The 26,714-nt window shown below is 43.4% G+C and overlaps 1 protein-coding gene across 1 annotated transcript in view; it reads left to right on the forward strand.

The window, feature by feature from the left end:
- Window positions 1–26,714, forward strand: part of HYDIN (HYDIN axonemal central pair apparatus protein) — a 445,256-nt gene that overhangs the window by 342,428 nt on the left and 76,114 nt on the right. Inside the window, exons 43-48 of the mRNA XM_060083501.1 lie at window positions 10,707–10,844; window positions 12,745–12,928; window positions 17,440–17,581; window positions 19,449–19,611; window positions 21,997–22,593; window positions 24,637–24,858. Coding sequence (XP_059939484.1) covers window positions 10,707–10,844; window positions 12,745–12,928; window positions 17,440–17,581; window positions 19,449–19,611; window positions 21,997–22,593; window positions 24,637–24,858 — 1,446 coding nt within the window. The remainder of the gene's footprint in view (window positions 1–10,706; window positions 10,845–12,744; window positions 12,929–17,439; window positions 17,582–19,448; window positions 19,612–21,996; window positions 22,594–24,636; window positions 24,859–26,714) is intronic.

Below are 26,714 nucleotides of genomic sequence, written 5' to 3' on the forward strand. Positions count from 1 at the left end.
CCTCCCTGCTCCCCCTCTTCTCTTTTTTCTCCTCCTCCTCAGCATCTTGCATCCAGGTTAGCACAACTTCATTCCTACAGGTGCCCTTGCCAGTCAGGCCTAAGTACTGTCCCTGTACCACTCCTGAACGGAGTGTTCATCTAGCAGGTGTGAAACAAGTGCCTTTAATGTTATAGGTATTGGGTTGGGTGCTGGCAAAGTGAAGATAAATAAAGCAAAATTCTTTTACTCAAGCTGCACTAAGAGTCTGATAAGGGTGATAACCACACACTCAAATATATGTAATAAAAAGAGATTGGTGATAAAAAGAGGTGTGTAAAAAGAATTAGGTTGAATCATATGAAACTGCCAATATTCAACCACTCGGGAACTCTATTGCAGCAATTTCATATGGCTCAAACTACTACTAAAGGCATGTGAAGGATGGAACCATGAATGTAAGTTGTGGGAGAGCTGCAGGGGAGTCTTGGAAAGTCATAAAGAAGCCAGAGAGTTTGAGTCACATGCCGAGGGACTTCAAAAACAATCTCAGCAGGTGAGATGAATAGCAGGTGCTGAAGTCAGAGACAGTGGGTGGCGCAGTGAGAGACAGGTGGGTGATGAGTTGTGAGTGGGAAAGCCGAGTCAAATGAGTATAGGCTTCTAAGATATTTGAAAAAAAGGGGGAAAAAGATCAAGTAGTCATTAGAGGAGCAAACCCAGAGTCAATGAGTTCTTTCTCTGAAAGGAGGTAGAGGCACAAGGAAGTCTATTAAGATAGCTCCTGGAGAAGTATAAGGTGATGATCTACCCAAGAGGGAATGAGATTCCAGGAGGAAACAGGGAGGACAGGATTAAGCATAGTTGAGGGAGTTGGGAGCCATCTTCCTCTAGAGGCAATAAAGGTGAAAATAGATACAGCTACTTGTAGGGGTGGAAAATGGAGGCTGGAGAAGGTCTTGCTGAATGGCCCTAAGATGTATGCAGGATGCATGGTCTTTGCAGGCAGTGTTGAGGAAGTTGGGTTGCATAGCATGCTTGAGAAGAACGGTAAAGAAAGCACTGATGTGTCCACTGCGAAGACAGAACCAGAAATTGGTGGTGGACAAAAGATAGTTGAGAGTGCTGATGGCCCAGGCAAGATGTGAAGCCATAACTTCACGGTTGTAAGATTTCCCTAAGCAGCCCCTGGCAGCCCTTATTCAGAGGCAGAGAGAGAAGTTGTCATCATTGCAGGTGTGGGGGTGTGCTCGGAACAAGGGTCAAGGGAGTTGAGAGTCGCATCAGTATAGGAAATCTGGCCTAGGTAGAGAAGGAATTAAAAGAAGGACAATAGAATGGGAGAAATAGGAAGAGTGAAAGGGTCTGTGGATCTTGCTTCAGTCTGAGAGTGCTGTATAGGGGGAACGGGAGAGGTAGACATTTCAGAGAAGGTTGCTGAGGTGAATGCAGCAGAGGAGAGGAGAATCACACGTGTTGGATGGGGCAGGTGAATGGAGGGTTGGTGGGGCAAGTAGATGGTGGAGCACCGGATGGGGCGTGTGGACAGAGTAGAGGTGAAGGTCTTCACGTAAGAGGAGGTATGCTGGTTGGATGGGGCATCCATGGGGTGGGATTTATGCCAGATGATGTCACATGATCTTCACTTCAGTGGCATGTTCTTCTAGTACCTTGAAAACTGAAACCGTTGACTCAGTTTCTTTTGGAGCATCATCCTTTTAATCCTCTTCTCCAAGACCTAATATAATATTCTTTACTTAGACGTTTATGGATGAACTGAACCCATATATTTCTATTAAATAGGGTATCATGGGAAATGATTTTCTTTAGTTTGTTTCTGCCAATCTGGATAGTAAAGGGAAGCTTTTTAGCACATATCAAAGGCAGCAGAAAATCCCAATTCTGACTCCTATCTAAATAGCAACTTAAAACCTGTTCAATATCACAGTAGAAATCAGAGTTCAAAGACCTTCCCCCACCCGCACTGCACATGTGTCTGCCAGCATTGCTCCAGTGTTACAGGATCAAGTGGTTTGGACAGCTGTCGCCTTGTCAGAGTGCTTTTCCTAGAGATGGCTGTTTGGTTTTCTTGAAGCTCTCCTAAAGCATGAACTCTTCAATGAAGGAAATTTTAGTCATGGTGCAAATGGGAAGAAATGTGTACTATGTCACATGATGAAGAAATGACCTGTAATATAAGGTCATTTATTTATAAATCACCTTGTTCCAGGAAAACACCAGTTTGAAATCCTAATCTTTTGAATATTTAATCCAACACCCTGACTCTTCAATTCCACAGCCTCCTCAGCTACTCACTACCATGGTCATGTTCTAGACCTTATTCACTGTGACCTGTAGAGTCGTGATCTCTACATCACACATCCTACTTTTTGACAACCATCTTCTAACTTTGCGGATGACTTATTCTGGTAAATAACGGGTCCCAACGAAACCTCCAATTCACATCTTCACTGCCGACTGACCCCTTCATTTCCTTTCTTACTCAGTTTGGATTCACGGTCCATCACTATAGGTGCTCCCTTTTCCCTTCCCCTTCATCGTACTCTCAATTCTCCACCTCCTCCATGTAGGGCAGTTGAACGTAGCTAGAGAAAACTTTCGTCTTTCCTGAATGGTCTTAATTTAAATTTAAGACCACAGGGATTGGAACCAAGATGGCAGAGTAGAAGGACATGCTCTCACTCCCTCTTGCGAGAACACCAGAATCACAACTAGCTGCTGGACGGTCATCGACAGGAAAACCCTGGAACTCACCAAAATGATACCCCACATCCAAAGACAAAGGAGAAGCCACAATGAGATGGTAGGAGGGGCACAGTCACAGTAAAATCAAATCCCATAACTGCTGGGTGGGTGACTCACAGACTGGAGAACAATATACCCCAGAAGTCCACCCACTGGAGTGAAGGTTCTGAGCCCCACGTCAGGCTTCCCAACCTGGGGGTCCGGCAACGGGAGGAAGAATTCCTAGAGAATCAGACTTTGAAGGCCACAGGGATTTGATTGCAGGGCCTCGACAGAACTGGGGGAAGCAGAGACTCCACTCTTGGAGGGCACACACAAAGTAGTGTGCGCATCGGGACCCAGGGGAAGGAGCAGTGACCCCATGGGAGACTGAACCAGACCTACGTGCTGGTGTCGGAGGGTCTTCTGCAGAGGTGGGGGCTGGATGTGGATCACACTGAGGACAAGGACACTGGCAGCAGAAGTTCTGGGAAGTACTCCTTGAGGTGAGCCCTCCCAGAGTCCGCCATTAGCCCCACCAAAGAGTCTGGGTAGGCTCCAGTGTTGGGTCACCTCAGGCCAAACAACCAACAGGGAGGGAACCCAGCCCCACCCATCAGCAGACAAGTGGATTAAAGTTTTACTGAGCTCCGCCCACCAGAGCAACAGTCAGCTCTACCCACCACCAGTCCCTCCCATCAGGAAACGTGCACAAGCCTCCTAGATAGCCTCATCCACCAGAGGGCAGACAGCAGAAGCAAGAAGAACTACACAATCCTGCAGCCTGTGGAACAAAAACCACATTCACAGAAAGATAGACAAGATGAAAAGGCAGAGGGCTATTTACCAGATGAAGGAACAAGATAAAACCCCAGAAAAACAACTAAATGAAGTGGAGATAGACAACCTTCCAGAAAAAGAATTCAGAATAATGATAGTGAAGATGATCCAGGACCTCGGAAAAAGAATGGAGGCAAAGATCGAGAAGATGCAAGAAATGTTTAAAAAGACCTAGAAGAATTAAAGAACAAACAAACAGAGATGAACAATACAATAACTGAAATGAAAACAACACTAGAAGGAATCAATAGCAGAATAACTGAGACGGAAGAATGGATAAGTAACCTGGAAGACAGAATGGTGGAATTCACTGCTGCAGAACAGAATAAAGAAAAAAGAATGAAAAGAAATGAGGAAAGCCTAAGAGACCTCTAGGACAACTTTAAACGCAACAACATTCGCATTATAGGGGTCCCAGAAGGACAAGAGAGAGAGAAAGGACCAGAGAAAATATGTGAAGAGATTATAGTTGAAAACTTCCCTAACATGGGAAAGGAAATAGCCACCAAGTCCAGGAAGCGCAGAGAGTCCCACACAGGATAAACCCAAGGAGAAACACGCCGAGACACATAGTAATCAAACTGGCAAAAATTCAAGACAAAGAAAAATTATTGAAAGCAGCAAGGGAAAAACGACAAATAACATACAAGGGAACTCCCATAAGGTTAACAGCTGATTTCTCAGCAGAAACTCTACAAGCCCGAAGGGAGGGCATGATATACTTAAAGTGATGAAAGGGAAGAACCTACAACCAAGATTACTCTACCTGGCAAGGATCTCATTCAGAATCGATGGAGAAATGAAAAGCCTTACAGACAAGGAAAAGCTAAGAAAATTCAGCACCACCAAACCAGCTCTACAACAAATGCTAAAGGAACTTCTCTAAGTGGGAAACACAAGAGAAGAAAAGGACCTACAAAAACAAACCCAAAACAATTAAGAAAATGGTGATAGGAACATACATATCGATAATTACCTTAAACGTGAATGGATTAAATGCTCCAACCAAAAGACACAGGCTTGCTGAATGGATACAGAAACAAGAACCATATATATATGCTGTCTACAAGAGACCCACTTCAGACCTAGAGACACACACAGACTGAAAGTGAGGGGATGGAAAAAGATATTCCATGCAAATGGAAATCATAAGAAAGCTGGAGTAGCAACACTCATATCAGATAAAATAGACTTTAAAATAAAGAATGTTACAAGAGACAAGGAAGGACACTACATAATGATCAAGGGATCAATCCAAGAAGAAGATATAACAATTATAAATATGTATGCACCCAACATAGGAGCACCTCAATACATAAGGCAACTGCTAGCAGCTATAAAAGAGGAAGTTGACAGTAACACAGTAATAGTGGGGCACTTTAACACCTCACTTACACCAATGGACAGATCATCCAAAATGAAAATAAATAAGGAAACAGAAGCTTTAAATGACACAATAGACCAGATAGATTTAATTGTTATTTGTAAGACCTTCCATCCAAAAACAGCAGATTACACTTTCTTCTCAAGTGTGCATGGAACATTCTCCAGGATAGATCACATCTTGGGTCACAAATCAAGCCTCAGTAAATTTAAGAAAATTGAAATCATATCAAGCATCTTTTCTGACCACAACACTATGAGATTAGAAATGAATTACAAGGAAAAAAGGTAAAAAAAAAAAACACATGGAAGCTAAACAATACGCTACTAAATAACCAAGAGATCACTGAAGAAATCAAAGAGGAAGTCAAAAAATACCTAGAGACAAATGACAATGAAAACACGACGACTCAAAACCTATTGGATGCAGCGAAAGCAGTTCTAAGAGGGAAGTTTATAACTATACAAGCCTACCTCAAGAAACAAGAATAATCTCAAATAAACAATCTAACCTTACACCTAAAGGAACTAGAGAAAGAAGAACAAACAAAACCCAAAGTAAGCAGAAGGAAATAAATCATAAAGATCCGATCAGAAGTAAATGAAGTATAAACAAAGAAAACAATAACAAAGATCAATAAAACTAAAAGCTGGCTCTTTGAGAAGATAAGCAAAATTTATAAACCATTAGCCAGACTCATCAAGAAAGAGAGGGAGAGGACTCAGATCAATAAAATTAGAAATGAAAAAGGAGAAGTTACAACAGACACTGCAGAAATACAAAGCATCCTAAGAGACTACTACAAGCAAGTCTATGCCAATAAGTGGACAACCTGGAAGAAATGAACAAATTCTTAGAAAGGTATAACCTTCCAAGACTGAACCAGGAAGAAAAAGAAAATATGAACAGACCAATCACAAGTAATGAAATTGAAACTGTGATGAAAAATCTTCCAACAAACAAAAGTTCAGGACCAGATGGCTTCACAGGTGAATTCTATCAGACATTTAGAGAAGAGCTAACACCCATCCTTCTCAAACTCTTCCAAAATTGAGAGGAAGGAAAATTGCAGAGGAAGGAACACTCCCAAACTCATTCTATGAGGCCACCATCACCCTGATACCAAAACCAGACAAAGATACTACAAAAAAAGAAAATTACAGACCAATATCACTGATGAATATAGATGCAAAAGTCCTCAACAAAATACGAGCAAACAGAATTTAACAATACATTAAAAGGATCATACACCATGATCAAGTGGGATTTATCCCAGGGATGCAAGGATTCTTCAATATACACAAATTAATCAACATCATACACCATATTAACAAATTGAAGAATAAAAACCATATGATCATCTCAATAGATGCAGAAAAAGCTTTTGACAAAATTCAACACCCATTTATGATAAAAACTCTCCAGAAAGTGGGCATAGAGGGAACCTACCTCAACATAATAAAGGCCATATGTGACAAACCCACAGCAAACATCATTCTCCAATGGAAAAAACTGAAAGCATTTCCTCTAAGATCAGGAACAGGACCAGGTTTCCACTCTCGCCACTATTAAGCAACATAGTTTTGGAAGTCCTAGCCACGGCACTCAGAGGAGAAAAAGAAATAAAAGGAATACAAATTGGAAAAGAAGAAGTAAAACTGTCACTGTCTGCAGATGACATGATACTATACATAGAGAACCCTAAAGATGCCACAAGAAAACCACTAGAACTAATCAATGAATTTGGTAAAGTTGCAGGATACAAAATTAATGCAGAGAAATTTCTTGCATTCCTATACACTAATGATGAAAAATCTGAAAGAGAAATTAAAGCAACACTCCCATTTACCATTGCAACAAAAAGATTAAAATACCTAGGAATAAATCTACCTAGGGAGACAAAAGACCTGTATGCAGAAAACTATACGACACTGATGCAAGAAATTAAAGACGATACCAACAGATGGAGAGATATACCATGTTCTTGGATTGGAAGAATCAATATTGTGAAAATGACTATACTACCCAAAGCAATCTACAGATTCAGTGCAATCCCTATCAAATTACCAATGGCATTTTTTTAAGGAACTAGAACAAAAAAATCTTAAAATTTGTATGGAGACACAAAAGACCCCGAATAGCCAAAGCAGTCTTGAGGGAAAAAAACGGAGCTGGAGGAATCAGACTCCCTGACTTCAGACTATACTATAAAGCTACAGTAATCAAGACAATATGGTACTGGCACAAAAACAGAGACATAGATCAATGGAACAGGATGGAAAGCCCAGAGATAAACCCACGCACCTCTGGTCAACTAACCTATGACAAAGGAGGCAAGGATATACAATGGAGAAAAGACAGTCTCTTCAGTAAGTGGTGCTGGGAAAACTGGACAGCTACATGTAAAGGAATAAAATTAGAACACTCCCATACACAAACACCATACACAAAAATAAACTCAAAATGGATTACAGACCTAAATGTAAGACCAGACACTATAAAACTCTTAGAGGAAAACATAGGAAGAACAGTCTTTGACATAAATCACAGCAAGGTCTTTTTTGATCCACCTCCTAGGGTAATGGAAATAAAAACAAAAATAAACAAATGGGACCTAATGAAACTTCAAAGCTTTTGCACAGCAAAGGAAACCATAAACAAGATGAAAAGACAGCCCTCAGGATGGGAGAAAATATTTGGAAATGAATCAACGGACAAAGGATTAATCTCCAAAATATGTAAACAGCTCATGCAGTTCAATATTAATAAAACAACCCAATCCAAAAATGGGCAGAATACCTAAATAGAGATTTCTCCAAAGAAGACATACAGATGGCCAAGAAGCACATGAAAAGCTGCTCAACATCACTAATTATTAGAGAAATGCAAATCCAAACTACAATGAGGTATTACCTCACACCACTTAGAATGGTCATCATCAGAAAATCTACAAATAACAAATGCTGGAGAGGGTGTGGAGAAAAGGGAACCCTCTTGCACTGTTGGTGGGAATGTCAATTGATTCTCCCACTATGGAGAACAGTATGGAGGTTCCTTAAAAAACTAAAAATAGAATTACCATATGATCCAGCAATCCCACTACTGGGCATATACCCAGAGAAAACCATAATTCAAAAAGGCACATGCACCCCAGTGTTCATTGCAGCACTATTTACAATAGGCAGGTCATGGAAGCAACCTGAATGCCCATCGACAGATGAATGGATAAAGAAGATGTGGTACATATATACAATGGAATATTACTCACCCATAAAAAGGAATGAAATTGGGTCATTTGTTGAGACGTGGATGGATCTAGAGACTGTCATACAGAGTGAAGTAAGTCAGAAAGAGAAAAACAAATATTGTATATTATCGCATATATGTGGAACCTAGAACATGGTACAGATGAACCGGTTTGCAGGGCAGAAATTGAGACACAGATGTAGAGAACAAACATATGGACACCAAGGGTGGAAAGCGGCAGGGGGGTGGTGGTGGTGGTGTGATGAATTGGGCGATTGGGATTGACATGTATACACTGATGTGTATAAAATTGGTGACTAATAAGAACCTGCTGTATAAAAAACTAAATTAAATTTAAATTTAAATAAATAAATTTAAGACCACAAATCTCAAGTGGACCCTCAGATCTGCCCTAGTACATTTGCCCTCCATCTCTTCAAGATAGCTGTGTTATTGCCATTACCACTCTCCAAACCTCTGAGACACTTTCCTCTTTCTCATTCTCAGCTACTGATCTCTCTTCTGACTTCATGGAGGGCACAGCAACGACCAGAAGACAACCACCTTATCCTCCCACCACCAAACCTACCAGCCCGCCTTCATTCTCACCTGGTGCTATGCCTTCCCTGCACCTGAGTAACTGCCCCTGCTCTCATCCAAAGCCTACCCCTGCACATGGGCACTGGACTCCACCCCTTCTCTCTCATTCACGGGCTCAATCCCTGCAGTTGTGTCCTCTCTCTCATTTGTTTTTGCTCCCCTGTCTGTTGAATCCTTCTTATCATCGTCTATGCATGCTCTATTATCTCCCATCTTTAAAATACTTTCCCACAGCTCCAGATCCCCCTGCTGGTATTACCTCATCTCTCAGCTCCTCTCCATAGCTATTCCTCCAAAGGGTTGCTGGATGATTGCCTCCTTGTCCTCACCACCATTCTCTCTTCCACCTATTCCAGTGAGCCTTTGTCCTCACCACTCCACTGGCTACTCTTCTCAAGGTCATTGGCATTCATCTTGTCCAATCCAGTGGCCAGTTTTCTGTCCTCACCTCACATGACTTCTTTGGCAGCTGATAACCCCCTCCTCCTGGAAACGCTCTCTTTACTTGGATTTCAGAACACCATACGCTTCTACTTTCCCATCTACCTCATTAATGACTCCCTCCACTCCTCCAGTTTCTCCATCTCCTCCAGATTCCTAGGTTTTCAGAGTAGGCTAGGACTAAGTTATCTACTCTTTTCTTTATAGATGATCTCATCCACTTCATTTCTTAAATATATTTTCAGTATCCTTATGACTCTTAAATTTCGATCTCCAGCCCTAATTTCTCCCCATGCTCAGGTTCATATGTCCAAACTCACATTAAATATCTCTACTGAATGGCTTCGAGATGTCTCAAAATTTATATGTCCATAAATTGACACTTACTTGCCCCCCCCCCAAAAAAAACAAGAGAAGGCAAATGTTCTTCCTTCAGTCTTTCCTGTCTTAATAAATAACTTCACCACTTTCCAGCTTGCACAGGTCAAAACTCAAGGAGTCATGCTTGATGCCTCTCTTTCTTTCATATCCCATCCCAAATCCTATTGGCTCTACTTCCAGAATATACCCTGTATCAGCCACTTCCACCATGACTGTCCTTGTCCCTGCCGCCATCATCTGCTGCCTTGACCACAGAGATATCTAACTAACTAATCTTCCTGCTTCACTCTTGTTACCTTGTGCAGGTAGAGTGGTCTTTTAAAAAGCAAAACAGGATCATTTATCTGCCTCAAACATGCCAACAACTTCCCATAATACTTGGAATAAAATCCAAATTCCTTACCGTCCTACAAGCCCTGCATGTCCTGGCCTGACTGTATCTTCGACTTTAAGCCTGACCATCTTCCCCATTGCTCACTCAGCTGCAGTCGCCCTGTGCTCCTGTGTGCTTCCCACACACCCACAGCACACTCATGATGAGGGACCTTGCTGTTCCCTTTCAGAAAGACCCGTCTCTCAGGATCTGATCTCTAAATAGCCATTGATAAACCCTGTCATGGTTCTTTATTCCCTTAACTGATTGTTTTCTTCCTTGCACTCATCACTATCTGATATTATATCAGTGATTTGTATATTCATGTGCTCCTTTTCTGTCTCCCACCCCCCATTTGAACACAAGGACCATGTGGGCAGCAACACTGCCAACCTTGTTTGTGGTTGTATCCCTGGTACTAGAGGGCTCCCTGGTGCATCAAAAGTGGTCAATAAATATTTGTTGAATGCATGAACAAATGTTTGCTGTTCGGTACACATATAAAGCACCTTCCACAGTGTTCCTGCTTGAAGGTTACAGCAGTTCTTTAAATGAGATAGGAATCTTCCATTTTACAGTGCAATCCCCATTTTACAGATGAGGAAATGAGACCCAGAGAGATGAGATGATTTTTCCGAAGTAACGTGGCTCGTAAGTGTACGAGTTGTTGGAACACCAAACTGGGTTCTAACTCCTGATCCTTCTTTCTCTGAACAGATTTCCTCCAGCCCTCTCCCCTCGGGACCTGCACAGCACCGGCTCAGCCTCAGCGCCAGTATTGGAGGTGATACCGGGCTTGTGAGCTGCGTGCTCCCTGAGGAGCTCTTCACTCAGATCCTGGCCGAGCGTATTCAGGTACGTCCACACCCACCTGCACAGAGATGCAGGGCTCACACATTGTCCCCGTGCTGTGAGCTGAGATTCTGAGCCATCACCCACCCACAGCAGCTCAGAACCCAGGGGTCTTGGAGAGGAAAGGTGGGTTTCTTCACCCTCTTTTGTCCTTTTGACACAGCCCTTGTCAGTCTCTGACCCTAGCTCAGTCTGCTGCCTGAAGCCACTCACCTTAAAGGACCAGTGGGCAGAAGGTAGCGCCTTCAAAACACACACACACAAAGACAGACTCATGGTACAGCCCTACAGTGGTATGTTAAAAATTATAACGTGGAGCCATGAAAAGTTAGAATTTGGAGCTATGTTAATTGTGGTAAAGGTAAGTTTTCAATATGTTATTAACTGAAAAAAGATTATGAAATAGTGTGTAAAGCACAATTATATTTCTCTAAAAAATTTACAGATGTGTATCATACACATAGTAAAAACACTTAAAGTACATGTTAACTGTGGTCATCTTTGAATAGCAAGATTATAGGTTTATAATCTTCATACATTTCTGAATTATTTTATAATGATATATTGCTGTTAAAATCAGAAACACAATAACTGTTCCTTTTTGTTTTGATTTTTCATAAGTGGTGTACAGTTAAAAGAAAACTAGATCTGCAGGATTTGGGAGGCTTTGCTGCTTATGGTTTACAGAGAACTAAATTGTTCACCGTGTCCTAGAGTTCTGTGTTTGCTTTGGTTTTTGAAAATGGGCCACACTATTAATTGCGCATTTAAATATAACAAAATTAGACTTGAGGTTCCCGGAAGAGGAGGAATGTCATCACCAGAAATGATTCTTGTTAAGGTTTGAACTCGCTACTGCATTAAAGGTACTGTTGCTCTCAGGTGATTTGAGCTAAGTGGTCTAGTAAGTGTGCAGGTGTTTCATGCACCCAGATAAAGGCTGAGAATCATTCGTAAAGCCCAAAGTAAGCCAGGAGAGCTGTGCTACTCAAAGTACTGGCCTCTGATGAGATGCAGAGCTTGCACTGCTTCCTTTATTGACAAAGTCTTCCTACAAGGCAAAAAAAGAAAAACAACAGCTAAACGAAATAGTGTATTTACTGATTGTAGTAGTTGATTTTCTGACACAAGATTCTTGTCTTGTCAAAAACTGGTAGTAATCAGTTCCTAGCCAATGGTGGCTAGTCTGTGCACTACACTTTAAGTAACACTGCAGCACAGCCAAGGCTGTTCTACAATAGTTAATGTTATCAAAACCATTACACTCCAAGGCAGGAATACCACTAAGGAAGATACAAATGGCGCATGCTGCATGGGGACACCTTTCCTTTGCATCTTCCTTCCCTGTACTTCATGGATCTTCCCAGACCCTCGCTTTAACATTTAGTTTGTTTTCTTTATCTCTATAGAGACAGAATAAATCCTTTACTCTACAAATATGTATGGTAAAGATCTTTCATGATGGGCTTCCCTGGTGGCGCAGTGGTTGAGAGTCCGCCTGCCGATGCAGGGGGCACAGGTTCGTGCCCCAGTCCGGGAAGATCCCACATACCGCAGAGCGGCTGGGTTCGTGAGCCATGGATGCTGGGCCTGCGCGTCCGGAGCCTGTGCTCCGCAACGGGAGAGGCCACAACAGTGAGACGCCCGCGTACCGCAAAAAAAAAAAAAAAAAAAGACCTTTCATGACTGCTAAAATGTTTTTATTTTTCTCTCTTATTTAATTACAGCCCCTGGAGTCTAGCAGGTGGATGGGCAGTTGAATGGGATTTTCATCCAGACCCATTAGGTCTGCAGAACCAGTTGCAGCACCAGTAAAAGCACCAACAAAAGAACAAGCAACTTTTCTCCTTAGAGAACAGATGATCTTGTGGCCACAGTAACTGTCTCTGCTCTCTGGTTTCAGCTGAGTGACTGCTACCGAGGAGTGGTGTTTGACAGCCTGGAGACGCTCTTTGCTCGGAATGCGGCTGCGGCTCTCCTCTGCCTGCTGAAGGCCATTGGCACCCGGGAGCATATCTATGTCATCAACGTGGCCCAAGATTATGCAGCCATGAAGGCACAGGAGAAGGCCAAAAAGGAGCAAGAAGGCAAGCCCATACCCTCCTAGGCTGTCCGTCCCAAGCCCTACAGGTCTTTCCTTTAAACAGAGCTCTAGGCTTTTCACAGTCCTTCCATGCCATGGTTTACATGAAACTATTACATTTGCCATTTCATTGGCACCCCACCGCTGCCCTGGAAGGTGGCTGGGAGTTCTTATTTCTACTTTGCATGTGAGCAAACTGAGACACAAGTGACCTGTTGAGAGATTATAGAAGGAAGGATGAACCCAGATCTTCTGACTGCAGGCCCCTTCCTCTTTCCCCTGACATCACACTGCATCCCTTCATCTTCTCTGTAATTACAGCCTAGCTGAGGGGACCCGATCACAGGTCCCATCCTGACTCAGTTGACGCATTAGCTTGTCGGTTTTGTTTAAGTCAACTGTGCATTTCCTGTAAGACCAGAGGTGCTGATCACTTTATGAAACAATTCCTACATTTTAGCCTACCGTGTACCAGGCACTGCAGCAGACATGGTGTACACTGTAAATGTCTTTAAATGACACTTTGTGTCATTTAATCCTCACAGCAACCCTATGAACATTGCTGCTCCAATTCTACAGATGAGGAAAATGAGGCTCAGAGGTATCCAAAGTCTTGTGTAAGGTCACATCGCAAATCAGTAAGGTCTGTGTAACTCTGAACGCTTTTCTTTTTTGTCATTACATCAGTGGCGTGGAAAAAATTTTCAACGATTGAAAAATACATACACACACACAAAGAAAGTAATGTTAGCTTAAGTTCCCGGTTGAGTCAGAAGCAGACCCAGCTGGCCGCATCACTGCCCTACCTAACTCAGCCTTACTTCTCTCTTCTGGAACAATCTACACCAATCATAATGCTTTTCCATTTAAGGAAACATTTGCAAACACTGAGCTCTCTTAGTTCTTAAACAGAACGCAAAGATTGCTTCCTTTTATTCTCATGCAGAGAAAAATTAGAAAGAACGACCAGGCATCTCTCAGCAGTATTTCAACATCTAGATTCCTAGTTTTCCAGAAAGCTCGTTTCCCCTCAGTGATCAACTTTTGGAAAAAAGTATCTCTTTTCATTTTCTCAATCATCTGTAGATTGAAGTTTTAGTTTTTCACAGTTGCCATATGGGTTCCTATTCCCTGAATCATTTTTTAAAATCCTGAGGGAGCGTACAGTAGCAATATTATTATATTAATATCTAATTTTTATTGAACATTTATGAATGTGCCAGGCGCTGGGCTAGGTGCCTTACACGATTGCTTATTTGATCTCCACAACAGCCCTATGAAGGAGGAATTATCATTCTGACCTGTTACTATCCCTCGGTAAGTGTCAGAGAAAGAACTCAGGATGTAGATCTCCGAGCCCAAAGCTCAACCTTACAGAAATGTCAGGTGAGGGCTTCCCTGGTGGCGCAGTGGTTGGGAGTCCGCCTGCCGGCGCAGGGGACGCGGGTTCGTGCCCCGGTCCGGGAGGATCCCACGTGCCGTGGAGCGGCTGGGCCCGTGAGCCATGGCCGCTGGGCCTGCGTGTCCGGAGCCTGTGCTCCGCAACGGGAGAGGCCACAGCAGTGAGAGGCCCGCGTACCGAAAAAAAAAAAAAAAAAAGAAATGTCAGGTGAGAATGTGGTGCTGGTGAGGGTGCAGAAGAAGCTGAGTGCCTTCGTGCCGAGTGTGGACCATACTTCAAGACCTGTAGGGTGTGGAAGGCGGCTCCCCTTGGTCTGCAGGTGGTTGTTTCGCCCTGAGCACTTTGGTGGCATATGTTAATAATAGGTAAAGTCAGTGGGTGGTATGTTACTCTTGCTCCTATAACAAATTACTTCAAACTTGGTGAAGTAAGTAATAAATCTCTGTTTATTATTATCTTATTTATTTATTATCTTACAGTTTTATTATCAGATTTATTATCTTACCGTTTTATTATTATCTTACCGTTTTATTATCTTACAGTTTTTTTATTATCTTAGTTATTTATTATCTTACCGTTTTATTATCTTACAGTTATTTATTATCTTACCGTTTTATTATCTTACCGTCTTATTTATTTATTATCTTACAGTTTTATTATCAGATTTATTATCTTACCGTTTTATTATTATCTTACAGTTATTTATTATCTTACCGTTTTATTTTATTTATTTATTTTTTATTTTTTTTTTTTTTGCGGTATGCGGGCCTCTCACTGTTGTGGCCTCCCCCGTTGCGGAGCACAGGCTCCGGACGCGCAGGCTCCGGACGCGCAGGCTCAGCGGCCATGGCTCACGGGCCCAGCCGCTCCGCGGCATATGGGATCCTCCCAGACCGGGGCACGAACCCGTATCCCCTGCATCGGCAGGCGGACTCTCAACCACTTGCGCCACCAGGGAGGCCCTTATCTTACCGTTTTATTATCTTACCGTCTTATTTATTTATTATCTTACAGTTTTATTATCAGATTTATTATCTTACCGTTTTATTATCTTACCGTCTTATTTATTTATTACCTTACAGTTATTTATTATCTTACCGTCTTATTATCTTACCGTTTTATTTATTTATTATCTTACAGTTTTATTATCAGATTTATTATCTTACCGTTTTATTATTATCTTACAGTTATTTATTATCTTACCGTCTTATTTATTTATTACCTTACAGTTATTTATTATCTTACCGTCTTATTTATTTATTACCTTACAGTTATTTATTATCTTACCGTTTTATTATTATCTTACAGTTTTATTATTATCTTACCGTTTTATTATCTTACCGTCTTATTTATTTATTACCTTACAGTTATTTATTATCTTACCGTTTTATTATTATCTTACAGTTTTATTATTATCTTACCGTTTTATTATCTTACAGTAATTTATTATCTTACCGTCTTATTTGTTTATTACCTTACCGTTATTTATTATCTTACCGTTTTATTACCTTACAGTTATTTATTATCTTACCGTCTTATTTATTTATTACCTTACAGTTATTTATTATCTTACCGTCTTATTTGTTTATTACCTTACCGTTATTTATTATCTTACCGTTTTATTACCTTACAGTTATTTATTATCTTACCGTCTTATTTATTACCTTACCGTTATTTATTATCTTACCGTTTTATTACCTTACAGTTATTTATTATCTTACCGTTTTATTATCTTACAGTTATTTATTATCTTACCGTTTTATTATCTTACAGTTATTTATTATCTTACCGTCTTATTTATTTATTATCTTACAGTTATTTATTATCTTACAGTTATTTATTATCTTACCGTCTTATTTGTTTATTACCTTACAGTTATTTATTATCTTACCGTTTTATTATTATCTTACCGTTTTATTATCTTACAGTTATTTATTACCTTACAGTTATTTATTATCTTACCGTCTTATTTGTTTATTACCTTACAGTTATTTATTATCTTACCGTCTTATTATCTTACAGTTATTTATTATCTTACCGTTTTATTATCTTACCGTTATTTATTATCTTACCGTTTTATTATCTTACAGTTATTTATTATCTTACCGTTTTATTATCTTACCGTTATTTATTATCTTACCGTTTTATTATCTTACCGTTTTATTACCTTACAGTTATTTATTATCTTACCGTTTTATTATCTTACCGTTATTTATTATCTTACCGTTATTTATTACCTTACCGTCTTATTATCTTACCGTCTTCTTTGTTGATTACCTTACCGTTATTTATTATCTTACCGTTTTATTATCTTACCGTTTTATTACCTTACAGTTATTTATTATCTTACCGTTTTATTATCTTACCGTTTTATTATCTTACCGTTTTATTACCTTACAGTTATTTATTATCTTACCGTTTTATTATCTTACCGTTTTATTATCTTACCGTTATTTATTATCTTACCGTCTTATTATCTTACCGTCTTCTTTGTTGATTACCTTACAGTCCTGAAGGTCCAAAGTCCTAAAATTGAGGTGTCAGTAGAGCCACGTTCCTTTGGAGGCTCTGGGGAGAATCCTTTCCCTTGCCTTTTCCAGCTTCTAGACGCCACCTGTATTTCTTGGCTCCTGGTCCCTGCCTCGCAGCTCTCTGACCCCTGCCTCCACTGTCACATCTACTTCTCTCCCTCTGCTTCTTTGTCACATCTTCTTTGGGCCCGACCCTCCTGCCTCCCTCTAGTGGGTCTCTGTGATTGTATTAGGCCCACTCAGATAACCCAGGATAATCTCCCCAACTCAAGGTCCTTAATATAATCACATCTGCAGAGTCCTTTCTGCCATGTAAGGTAGCATATTCAGAGGTTCTGGGTATTAGGACGGGGACCTCTTTGGGGCCTCTATTCAGCCTGCCACAGATGGAAACCAATTTTGGAACTGTGTGAATGCAGGAAACTGCACCAGCGATTAGGAATGCCGCCTGTGGCACCAGCCACCTCTCACTGTCACGCACCCTCCGCAGCCTGTTTAGGCTGAGAGCTAAACCACAGGGGGACTCTGCAGCCAAAGCTGCTGAGTGAGTTTTCCCCACTTTCCTGTTTGTTCCCCCGACAGAGCACAAACGCAGGGAAGCACTTCAGAGAGAGAAGGAGCGTCTGCAAAACATGGATGAGGAAGAATATGATGCCTTGACGGAGGAGGAGAAAAGAGTGTTCAATCGAGAGGTCCAGCAGGCCATCCGGGAGAGGAAGAGAAGGTCAGTGTCAGGGGCTTGTCAGAACGGAAGCGCAGCCCCAGGGAGCAGCTTCTGTCAGGCGCACGTCCTACCCCAGACACCAAGGTCACCGGGGTGGAGGAGCGGGAGAGCAATGGCCACAGGAGACCCGGAGAACGAATTGCTGAGAGCAGAAACACATATCTTGCACATCCAGGGTGCCGGTTGCTGCAGCCTTGCCAGGTCTCCATTCTCCTCTCCTTCCTTCTTTCTTGGGGACAGCTGGGACTCAGGGAAAGGTTATGTAATGTGATGAGGGGAGGGGCTTCTGGCCCCTGTGCTGTCCTGGGGCTCCTGCTGGCTCCCCGTGACATCTGTGGCTCATCAACTTCTGTGCTCAGGTGTCCACAGCTGGTGACCCAGGGGCCATTCTTGTGACATGGGCATGGTGGTTGCCCTTGCATAACTCAGCCATTTCTCCTCCTTCCCTGGCTTCCATCTTGGCCTTTGGTGGTGCTGTCCATTCCCTGAGGTCTGACCGCCTCTCTCACTTGATCCTCAGCCTGGGCAGTTCACCAGAGACCCTGGGCAGGCTCCCAAGCCAGTCCTCTCAGCCACCTTCTGTGCCTATCCCTGGGGACCACACAGGAATGACTGGATCCCCTCCACACCACCCAAGAGACTTAGGCCACTATCTCAGGCCATCTCAGATAGAGGTGGGCAGTGAGAAATATGTCCTTTCTGCCCTCAGATCTTCAAACATGCCAAGGGAGGGGGGGTCTGTTTCCTACCCCTCCTTAGGATTCCGACATTGGAGGGGGAAGGCCAGGATGCTTACCTACCACTTAACCCCCTTCTGTCCTCTCCCTCCACCTCCAGACTCCTCCCAATGGCCCCCAAAGAGCTTTTATGTCCTCTGCAGTATGCAGTATATATGCCCTCATCCCTTCTCCTGCATGGTCTACTGTAAACGTGCCCAGTCCTCCAGATGTCTGAAAATCCCAGCTTTGGGATTTCAAAGGAGTCACTTTTCTTTCTCATCCAGGTCATTACTTTCAGGCGTTCATCTCACAGGGGACTTAGGAAATGCAAATCTGATCCTCCGAGGTCAGCAGTGACTTGTTTATATCACACACACACACACACACACACACACACACACACACACGAAGTAATGAAGTCATGATGAGTTAGCTTCAGTGGACAGAGAGCCACAGCAGCCGGCAACAACTAGGGATTCCCAGAGATGAAAACAGATGGATTTCATATCTTCAGAAATGCTGTCCCCTACACTCTTGTTTGTACTTGGTGCCCAGGCTTGGTGCCCTCTCTGCCATTAGCAGCAGGGCAAACACGTTTGAATCCATAGCTGGAAAGGAAAGAAAGAGAAGGAAAGAGAGGAATGTGGCCTTCAGCTCCAGCACCATGGCTCCGAGCTAGCCAGGGTGGGGACTGCTTTTAAAAACACCATTTCTTCTTATCTAAACCTACGACATGAGTGTAGGAAGGAAGCTGGGCCTCATCTGTACTGGTATCAGAACGATCTTTGGAAGGTGCTTTTTAAAAGTGCTAACATCAAGCTTATTTCCAGCCCTTGCCTCACTCTCCTATGAAAGGAGTTTGGAATAGAAATACAGATTAGTTGAGAATTCCTCTTAGCTGAGCTTCAATTATCAGTTTTGCTGAAAGACCATTCAAAGCTAGATGTGAGCCGTCCTTTCCTCCTTTCTTTCCTTCTCTTCCCTCCCTTCCTTCTTCCTTCCTTCCTGTATACCCAGCTTTCTTTGTTCCTTCTTTTTATGCCCGAGAAAGGTCTGCCCCATGTTCTCCCACCACGTGATCCCAGGCAGGGGAGGGGCTCGGGCAGGAGGGCCTCTGGACTTTGTTTTCTCTGCCTGGCTTGATGAAGGGAGCTGGAGAGACTGGCAAAGGAGATGCAGGAAAAGAAGCTACAGCAGGAGCTTGAGCGGCAGAAGGAAGAAGATGAGCTAAAACGGAGGAACAAAAAGCCAAAGCAGGGACCCGTAAAGGAGGAGCAGCCCATGAAGAAATCTCAGATACCAAGTCGGCAGGTAGCAACCCTCACTCGTCCCTTAGCAAAAGGCAGGCACAGAGTGGTCCACCACTGCAACCGGCCAGTCAGCTCAGCACACTTCCCCTCTAAAAAACTGACCCAAGACTGTGTAGATGTGGTGGTGCAGAAGGTAGGAGGAGAGGGACCAACATTTGTTGATCACTGACTCTGTGTCCAGTGCTGTCTTATGCTTCACATAATCCTGCCCTTTTGCATCGTGCTCTCCCTCGGAGGTTCATAGACATGAACCCCATCTGAGGTTGAACAGGATAAAGCCATACCGGTCGTGCGTGAGCACAGACCTGACTTTTTCCACTGTCCCCTACAGTCCCCTGGATGGTGCTAAATAGGCTAGTAGGAAAGAGTTGCCTCCAGTGAGCCACCAAGTCAGTGTGTTCAACCAAGGGCTGATCCTTGACAACAGTCAAGGGAGATGCTCCAGCATAAGCTGTCCTTGCGTTTATCAGCCTGCCAAGCTCAGCTGTCACGTCTCTGCCCTCCGTGTTACGGGAAGGGCAGAACGGCCAGAGCTATGCCCAGGATGACGCTGGTGGCTAAGGGGTGTGGCTAGCTGGTGTGCACAGCAGCCGTTCCAGCATCGGGAGTTCTGAGGGTGAAACTAAAGCCAGACTCCCAGACGAAGTGCAGACTGGTCCCAGGAGGTAGACATAAGGGCAAAGGACTCAGTGTCCAGGGATCCCCATCAGGTAGAGCTCAGGAAGGAGCAGGGGTCTGAGTGCACAGAACTTCGGCACCAAAACAAGCACAAAAAACAAGCAGACCTGGAGTTCAGACTCCCGCAACCTTCCAGGTACAAGTCCTCCCCTCAGCAGGCCTATTCGTCCACGCAAAATCCACTTCTGCTTAGAACAGGGTGTCCAAACAGAACTCTCAGTGTCTCGGCAGTGACCTACAGATGGGGAATAATACAGTAGGCGCCAAGCCCCTCCCCTCCCTACACAACTAGGGTGAGCCACCCCCGCCGGCAGACAGCCTTGCCAGCGGTTCTCTCAAGGCTGTAGAGAGGGACAAGTGGAGGAGGAGTTGATGCAGTGCAGTGAGGTGAGTAGCCAACCTGGGCCGCTGCCTCCAAGCCTGAACTTAGGCAGGAACAGAGCTGTCACTGGGCTGTACTGCAGACAGTGATCATTAGACTGAACTGGACTTTATGTTATCAAAGAATGACCCAAAAGCCTGTGAAGCCTCCCAGAGGAGTTCATTGGAGAAGAGAAAATCAGAGCCCACAAAGCAGGTTTAAAAGGGCAGTAAGAAAGAGAATAAGGTTGGTTCCTCTATGCCAGCTTCATTATATAAATACAGGTTTGTTTAAAAGGCTGGAGTGCAGCCAGATTCCAGACCCTCACCTGTTCCCAACAATACTGATTATATACATAACCTGTATAATTTTAATAACTTGACATTAAGAGACCCTTTACTCTGTGGCAGACACTAGTATAAGCTTTTTTTAAAATTATTTTTACTGGAGTATAGTTGCTTTACAATGTTGTGTTAGCTTCTACTGCACAGCAAAATGAATCAGCCATGCATATACATATATCCCTTCCCTTTGGGATTTCCATCCCATTTAGGACACCACAGTGCATAAGTAGAGTTCCCAGTGCTATACTGTATGTTCCCATCAGTTGTCTATTTTATACATAGTATCAATAGTGTATATGTGTCCATTAGAGAGAGTCATACAGAGTGGAGTAAGTCAAAAAGAGAAAAACAAATATCATATATTAACATATATGTGTGAATTTAGAAAAATGGTACAGACGACCTTATTTACCAAGCAGAAATATAGACACCGGTGTAGAGAACAAATGTATGGATACCAAAGGGGAGAGGGGTGGGGTGGGAGGAATTGGGATTGACGCTCTTATAAGCTTTTTACATGTATTCACACATTTAATCTTCAATAGTCCTCTGAGGTACTTATTAATATTACTATCAACATTATACAGATAGGACAGAGATGTGATTGCTCACCCAAGATCACACAGCTAGCAAGCAGTGCGACCAGGATTGGACCTCTACGCTCTGGCCTCTCCCGAACAGAGGATCATTTTGGGAATCCTTTCCCGCTGATACTTCAAAACAGCAGCTCTCAACCACAAGTGCACATCACAGTTGCTGTGCACCTTTTACCAAGTGCATAATGCCAGGCCCCAGCCAGCTGTATGAGAGGGAAGGACCACAGAGCGGATATTTTGAGAAAGGCCCCCAGGCGATCCTTAGGCACAGCCCTAGTGTGAATGCAAGGTGCCTGGAATTGTGTGAGGCCTTCTTACAAAACTAAACACCCTCTTGCTCTTCTTTATGTGATTTGCTCTCCCTTAAAGAACTCTTTTAAGAATAATTTATGTGTTTTGCCTCCTAGATTCTTACTTTTTCCAAACTAGAGCTGAAAAATGACGCAAAAGAAAGAAAAGTCTCTGTTAGGGAGCAGGTGGCTGCGGAGAAGGAAGAATTGAACAAGAAGAAGAACCAGCTGTCAGATATCAACATGCTTGGGTTTCCTCTTGCCCAGGAACAAGAGGACAGCGAAGGGGACTTCCCGAAGGACACTGACAAGGACATGGCCCAGAGGTTTAAGACCTATGAGTTGTCTCTGAAGGATATCCAGAACATCCTCACGTACTGGGACCGGAAGGAAGGAGTTCTGCTGCATCATACCGCGGCCGAGGATGCGAGCCGTGAGGACGGAACCGACCAGCGCCAGGTTCCGTCGTCGGGTGGGCGCCGAGGCCGCAAGGACCGGGAGAGGGAGCGCCTGGAGCGGGCAAGGGCCGAGAGGGAGCGGCTAGAGAAGCTCCGTGCTCAGGAGGAGCGCGGCGACGGGGGCGAGGGCAAGGAGGAGGGCCACGAAGGGAAGAAGGATCTCGGTGTGCCCTTCATAAACATCCAGATGCCCGACTCCGAAGGGTCGAGCTGGAAGCAGGCCCTGGAGAATGACAGGCTTCCCAAAGAGGAGCAGGTACAGGCTCTTCTCCAGGATGGGAGCCAGGGAGCTGTGCAGTGCTAATCCTCGTAAAAGTGTTGCTTTCAACACAAAATCCGTATCCCATTATTTTTATTCCATTAATCTCTGATGCCCCTTTGGATATAAGACAATAATGCCTAAAAGGACCTTTTTCTATGTGGTGAAACATCCATAGAGAGTTCCACAGATCTCAACTATTCCATCTAACCTCGTAAAAAGCCACCTGTAAAGTTGCTTTTTAACATTGACAGTCCTGTGTTAGGGGTTGGCAAGGCAGGTATACTTTGGGGTGACGCAAGTGGCTCTACTATTCTAAAATTTCTTTCCCACAGGCTTCCCCCAGTGACAGAAATTATACTACGAGACAGCTTCTTGTTGCTAGAAACAAAACCATTGCGTATCTAGAAGCAAGCCCCTTTGGCAGTGGTTGGGAGGGGATGGTTATGATAGCCTTTTGTCCAGGGACAGACTTTTTCTGTGAAACACCAGAAAGCAAATATTTGAGGCTGCAGGTCATACAGTCTCTGTCCTGACCCCCAACAATATGTAAATGAATGGGCGTGACTCTGTTCCAATACAACTTGATTTACAAAGCAGGTAGCAAGTGAGATTTCACTAGAGGGCCACAGTTTGCCCACCTCTAGTTTAGTTTTTTTGTTTTTGTTTCTGTTTTTAATGTTTTTTTGGTTTTTTTTTTTTGGCTGTGTTGGGTCTTCATTGTGGTGCACGGGCTTCTCATTGCGGTGGACTCTCTTATTGTGGAGTACGGGCTCTAGGCACGTGGGCTTCGGTAGCTGTGTCACACAGGCTCAGTAGTTGTGGCTTGCGGGTGCTAGAGTGCAGGCTCTGTAGTTGCGGCACATGGGCTTCGTTGCTCCGCGGCATGTGAGATCTTCCCAGACCAGGGCTCAAACCCGTGTCCCCTGCATTGGCAGGTGGATTCTTAACCACTGTGCCACCAGGGAAGTCCCTCTGGTTTAGTTTTTATCAGAAATTAGACGCAACCTTAAAAGGTAGGGAGTGGAGCCAGAGAGGAGTCCTAGGTCCGACTGTAGCCTAAAGAACTCCCTGCCTCTGTTAATTTAATAAGTGGTACAAATTATTCATCCCTTTCCTCACAGACGTTCTAAATCCTGGGAGTTAACTCTAGCTACATGTTAGTCAGGAAGTGTCTTCTGCTGTCTGACCCAGAGAATTAGAAACACAAGATTACATGAAGGTAGTTACTTGCTAGGCCTAATAGCCCATTTAGTCCATAGAATGGGCACTCAGATGGCCTAATTGTTTTGATGACAACAATTGATCAGGGGATAGCATCCTTATTCGGAGGGTTTTACAAGCTGAGAAGGAAGTTACTACTAGATTTTCAAGCCATCTGCTCTGGAGAATGCTCTCATTTATCATATATCAGAGTAGAATGGGAAAATGCTATAGGGATAAGTTGTCTCTCTCTCAAGTCTCTTTTTTTACTTTTCTCTTCATTGCCATCTTCTACCCCATTCCCAGAATCTTTGGTGGGTTTTTTGGGTTTTTTTTCTTTTCTGTATATGACCTGCTCCAGCCCTAACTCTCTTTCACCTTTAGAAAGAGAGAACACTTAAAGGTAAAAGAAAAATTAACAGGGGATCTGAAAATAAATGAAACAACTCTATGCTATAAACATCAGAACCTTAGGAGCTGGTCTCTTTAAACGGAGATATCACCGTTGCTATATCCCCCTGGTTCCAGTCCTAATGGGCTTTACAGTCCAGTTGCAAAGACAGACAGTTATAATAAAATGACAAGGGTTATGATAAGAGAGGGAGCCCGCAGCCCACAGCAAGAGCCCCAGCCAGGTCTGGGGGCGTGGGGATCTGGAAGGACCTGCAGAGCTGTGTCAGAGACCCTTTACATGCTGTCCCTGACCCAAACCCATCACAGGGCATCAGAAAGTTGAGAGAAAGGAGGGAGAGTCTGAGCATCCTGTGCTCACTCAGGGAGGCAGTTAGGGGTAGCCCACCCTCTGCACAGGAAATTAATCTTGGGCTTTTCCTTTAGATCCTAGACCTCTTGGGCCTGGGTTCCTCTGGACCACCCATCCCACCGCCTACCTTATTCTCACTCATCTCCTACCCTGTGAAGCGGCTGCCTTTGGCCATGACAGAAATCCTGAAGCATTTCATGTTTGTAACTCCACCGTCCAAAGAGCTCTCCCTGATGGAGGAGAAAAGAGAAGTGGAAGCAGAAGCAGAGCTTTCAGCCACCCCAGGCTCCTCAAAGGTAAAGGGAGCAGCTTGTCCTCCTGACCTTGGCGGGAGTTCAGTCGGGCCCTCCACGTGGCCAGAAAAAGCAGTGTTGGGTGTCGTGCTCACTGGGGTGTTTCCCTCTACTCTCTGGGGATTCCGCCTGAGCCTCCCTAAGCTGCACCTTCCCCAGGTCTGACTCTTCCTACTCCCCTAAGAAGAGACTGAAAATGACCAATTCTTACCTTCCAACCTTTGCAATTCCTGTGGATGGTTTAGGGAACTTGTCGAATCACTCTGCAGCTTATCTGCAAGAAAAAGTAAGCAGCAAAACTATCTCTTTTAAAGAGATATCAGAATGTATTGTGAAGCCAAGGTGTAATTCACACAGTGCATAAGAATACAAGAATCAACAGATACAAGTTAAGGCAACACGCACCATTAGAGAAAGGACAGATTATTAAATTATATGGGGAAGATTGGATATTTTGGGTAAAGTTGCTTTTTAATCTCCTTGCCTGACACAATACAGTAAGATTAATTCCACCTGGATTAAAAATATAAGCGATCAAAATGAAATCATGTAAAAGTAGAAAATATATATTACATATACAATTAGTGGAATAAATCACAAAGGAAAAATAGATTTCACCAATAATATGCAGAATGCATAGATATTAAAAATTATGGAGGGGCTTTTTATTCCCAGAGGAGTATGGGGTCCCAAAATTTGAATCTCCCCACACAGCCTCCTTCATATAAACCATGCATGTCAGCAAAACACAAATAAAATCAGCAGCAAATAAAGTCACCTGTAGGCCCTGCCTACAGCTCAGTTAGGTAACAGAGAGCCCCAAACTTCAGTTTAATAAGTAAGTAGGAAATCAACATCTGAGGTCACAGCATTGGTGGGCAGGCCTTACTTGAGCAGAGTCCAATAAAAAAGATAAAGAAGGAAATATTGCCACCATCAGAGGTGACTATTACACCAACCTCCCTTCTGAAAATTGACCATTAAGAGGAAAGAGTTTAGCCTTCTTTAACTTCCGGTTTTAGGAGGAACTCTAGTTCATCTCCAACTGATGAAGGAAAGCGCTTCTTTCTAGAAGAATGGCAGCTAAAATTATAGGAGGAATGGTAGAATTTAAAAAGTACTGGTGTACCCAAGGACATAATTGATTAAGGAGCGCCAGTGGATACCCACAGTGCTGCTTTGTCAGGGAACAAGACTCTCATTCTGAGCCAGAGCATCACCCCACAGGTGACTGGCTGGTTGCAAAGGGGACGGTCCACTTCGCCATGGCCAAGATCTGGCGGGCACCGCTGCAGCCACACAAACACACTTTGCATCTGTAATGAGGAGTCAGCCTGACATTATTTGTCTCCCATCGTGATGGAGTGTGGTGTACACAGCATCATCTCTGAATCTAATCAAGCTTTTAAATCTAATTTTCAGTTTACATGAAATGCGGGAAATAAAGGAATAAGTTAAATGACACTCTGAGAATAGTTAGAAAATGTGCAGACTGTGGAATATTCTGTAAGAATACAGATCTGGTCTCTGCCAAAAGTCAGTGTGATTGGGAGGGAGTGAGGGGTCTAGATTAAAAGATATTAAGGAAATGCAACAACAAAATGCAATATAGGAACATACTCCCTGCCAGCTTCAAGCGTTCTCTGGAGTTCTGGCCTCCTTCTCAGGGAATGAGGTGCCAAGGAAAGCACTAGACTCTCTCCACTCTACCTCTTCCCTTGTACCCTAGTGTCACAGGCTGGGCCCTGCTGCTCTAGGCAGCCTCCAGCCTCCTGAACCTGCAGCGCGGTCACTGCAGACTGCAGGCATATGGCATGGGCGTCTCTGTCTCCTGCTCCTGTGTTCATAAGATGAATGTT

The sequence above is a fragment of the Mesoplodon densirostris genome, chromosome 19, assembly GCF_025265405.1.
Source record: "Mesoplodon densirostris isolate mMesDen1 chromosome 19, mMesDen1 primary haplotype, whole genome shotgun sequence".
NCBI lineage: Eukaryota > Metazoa > Chordata > Mammalia > Artiodactyla > Ziphiidae > Mesoplodon > Mesoplodon densirostris.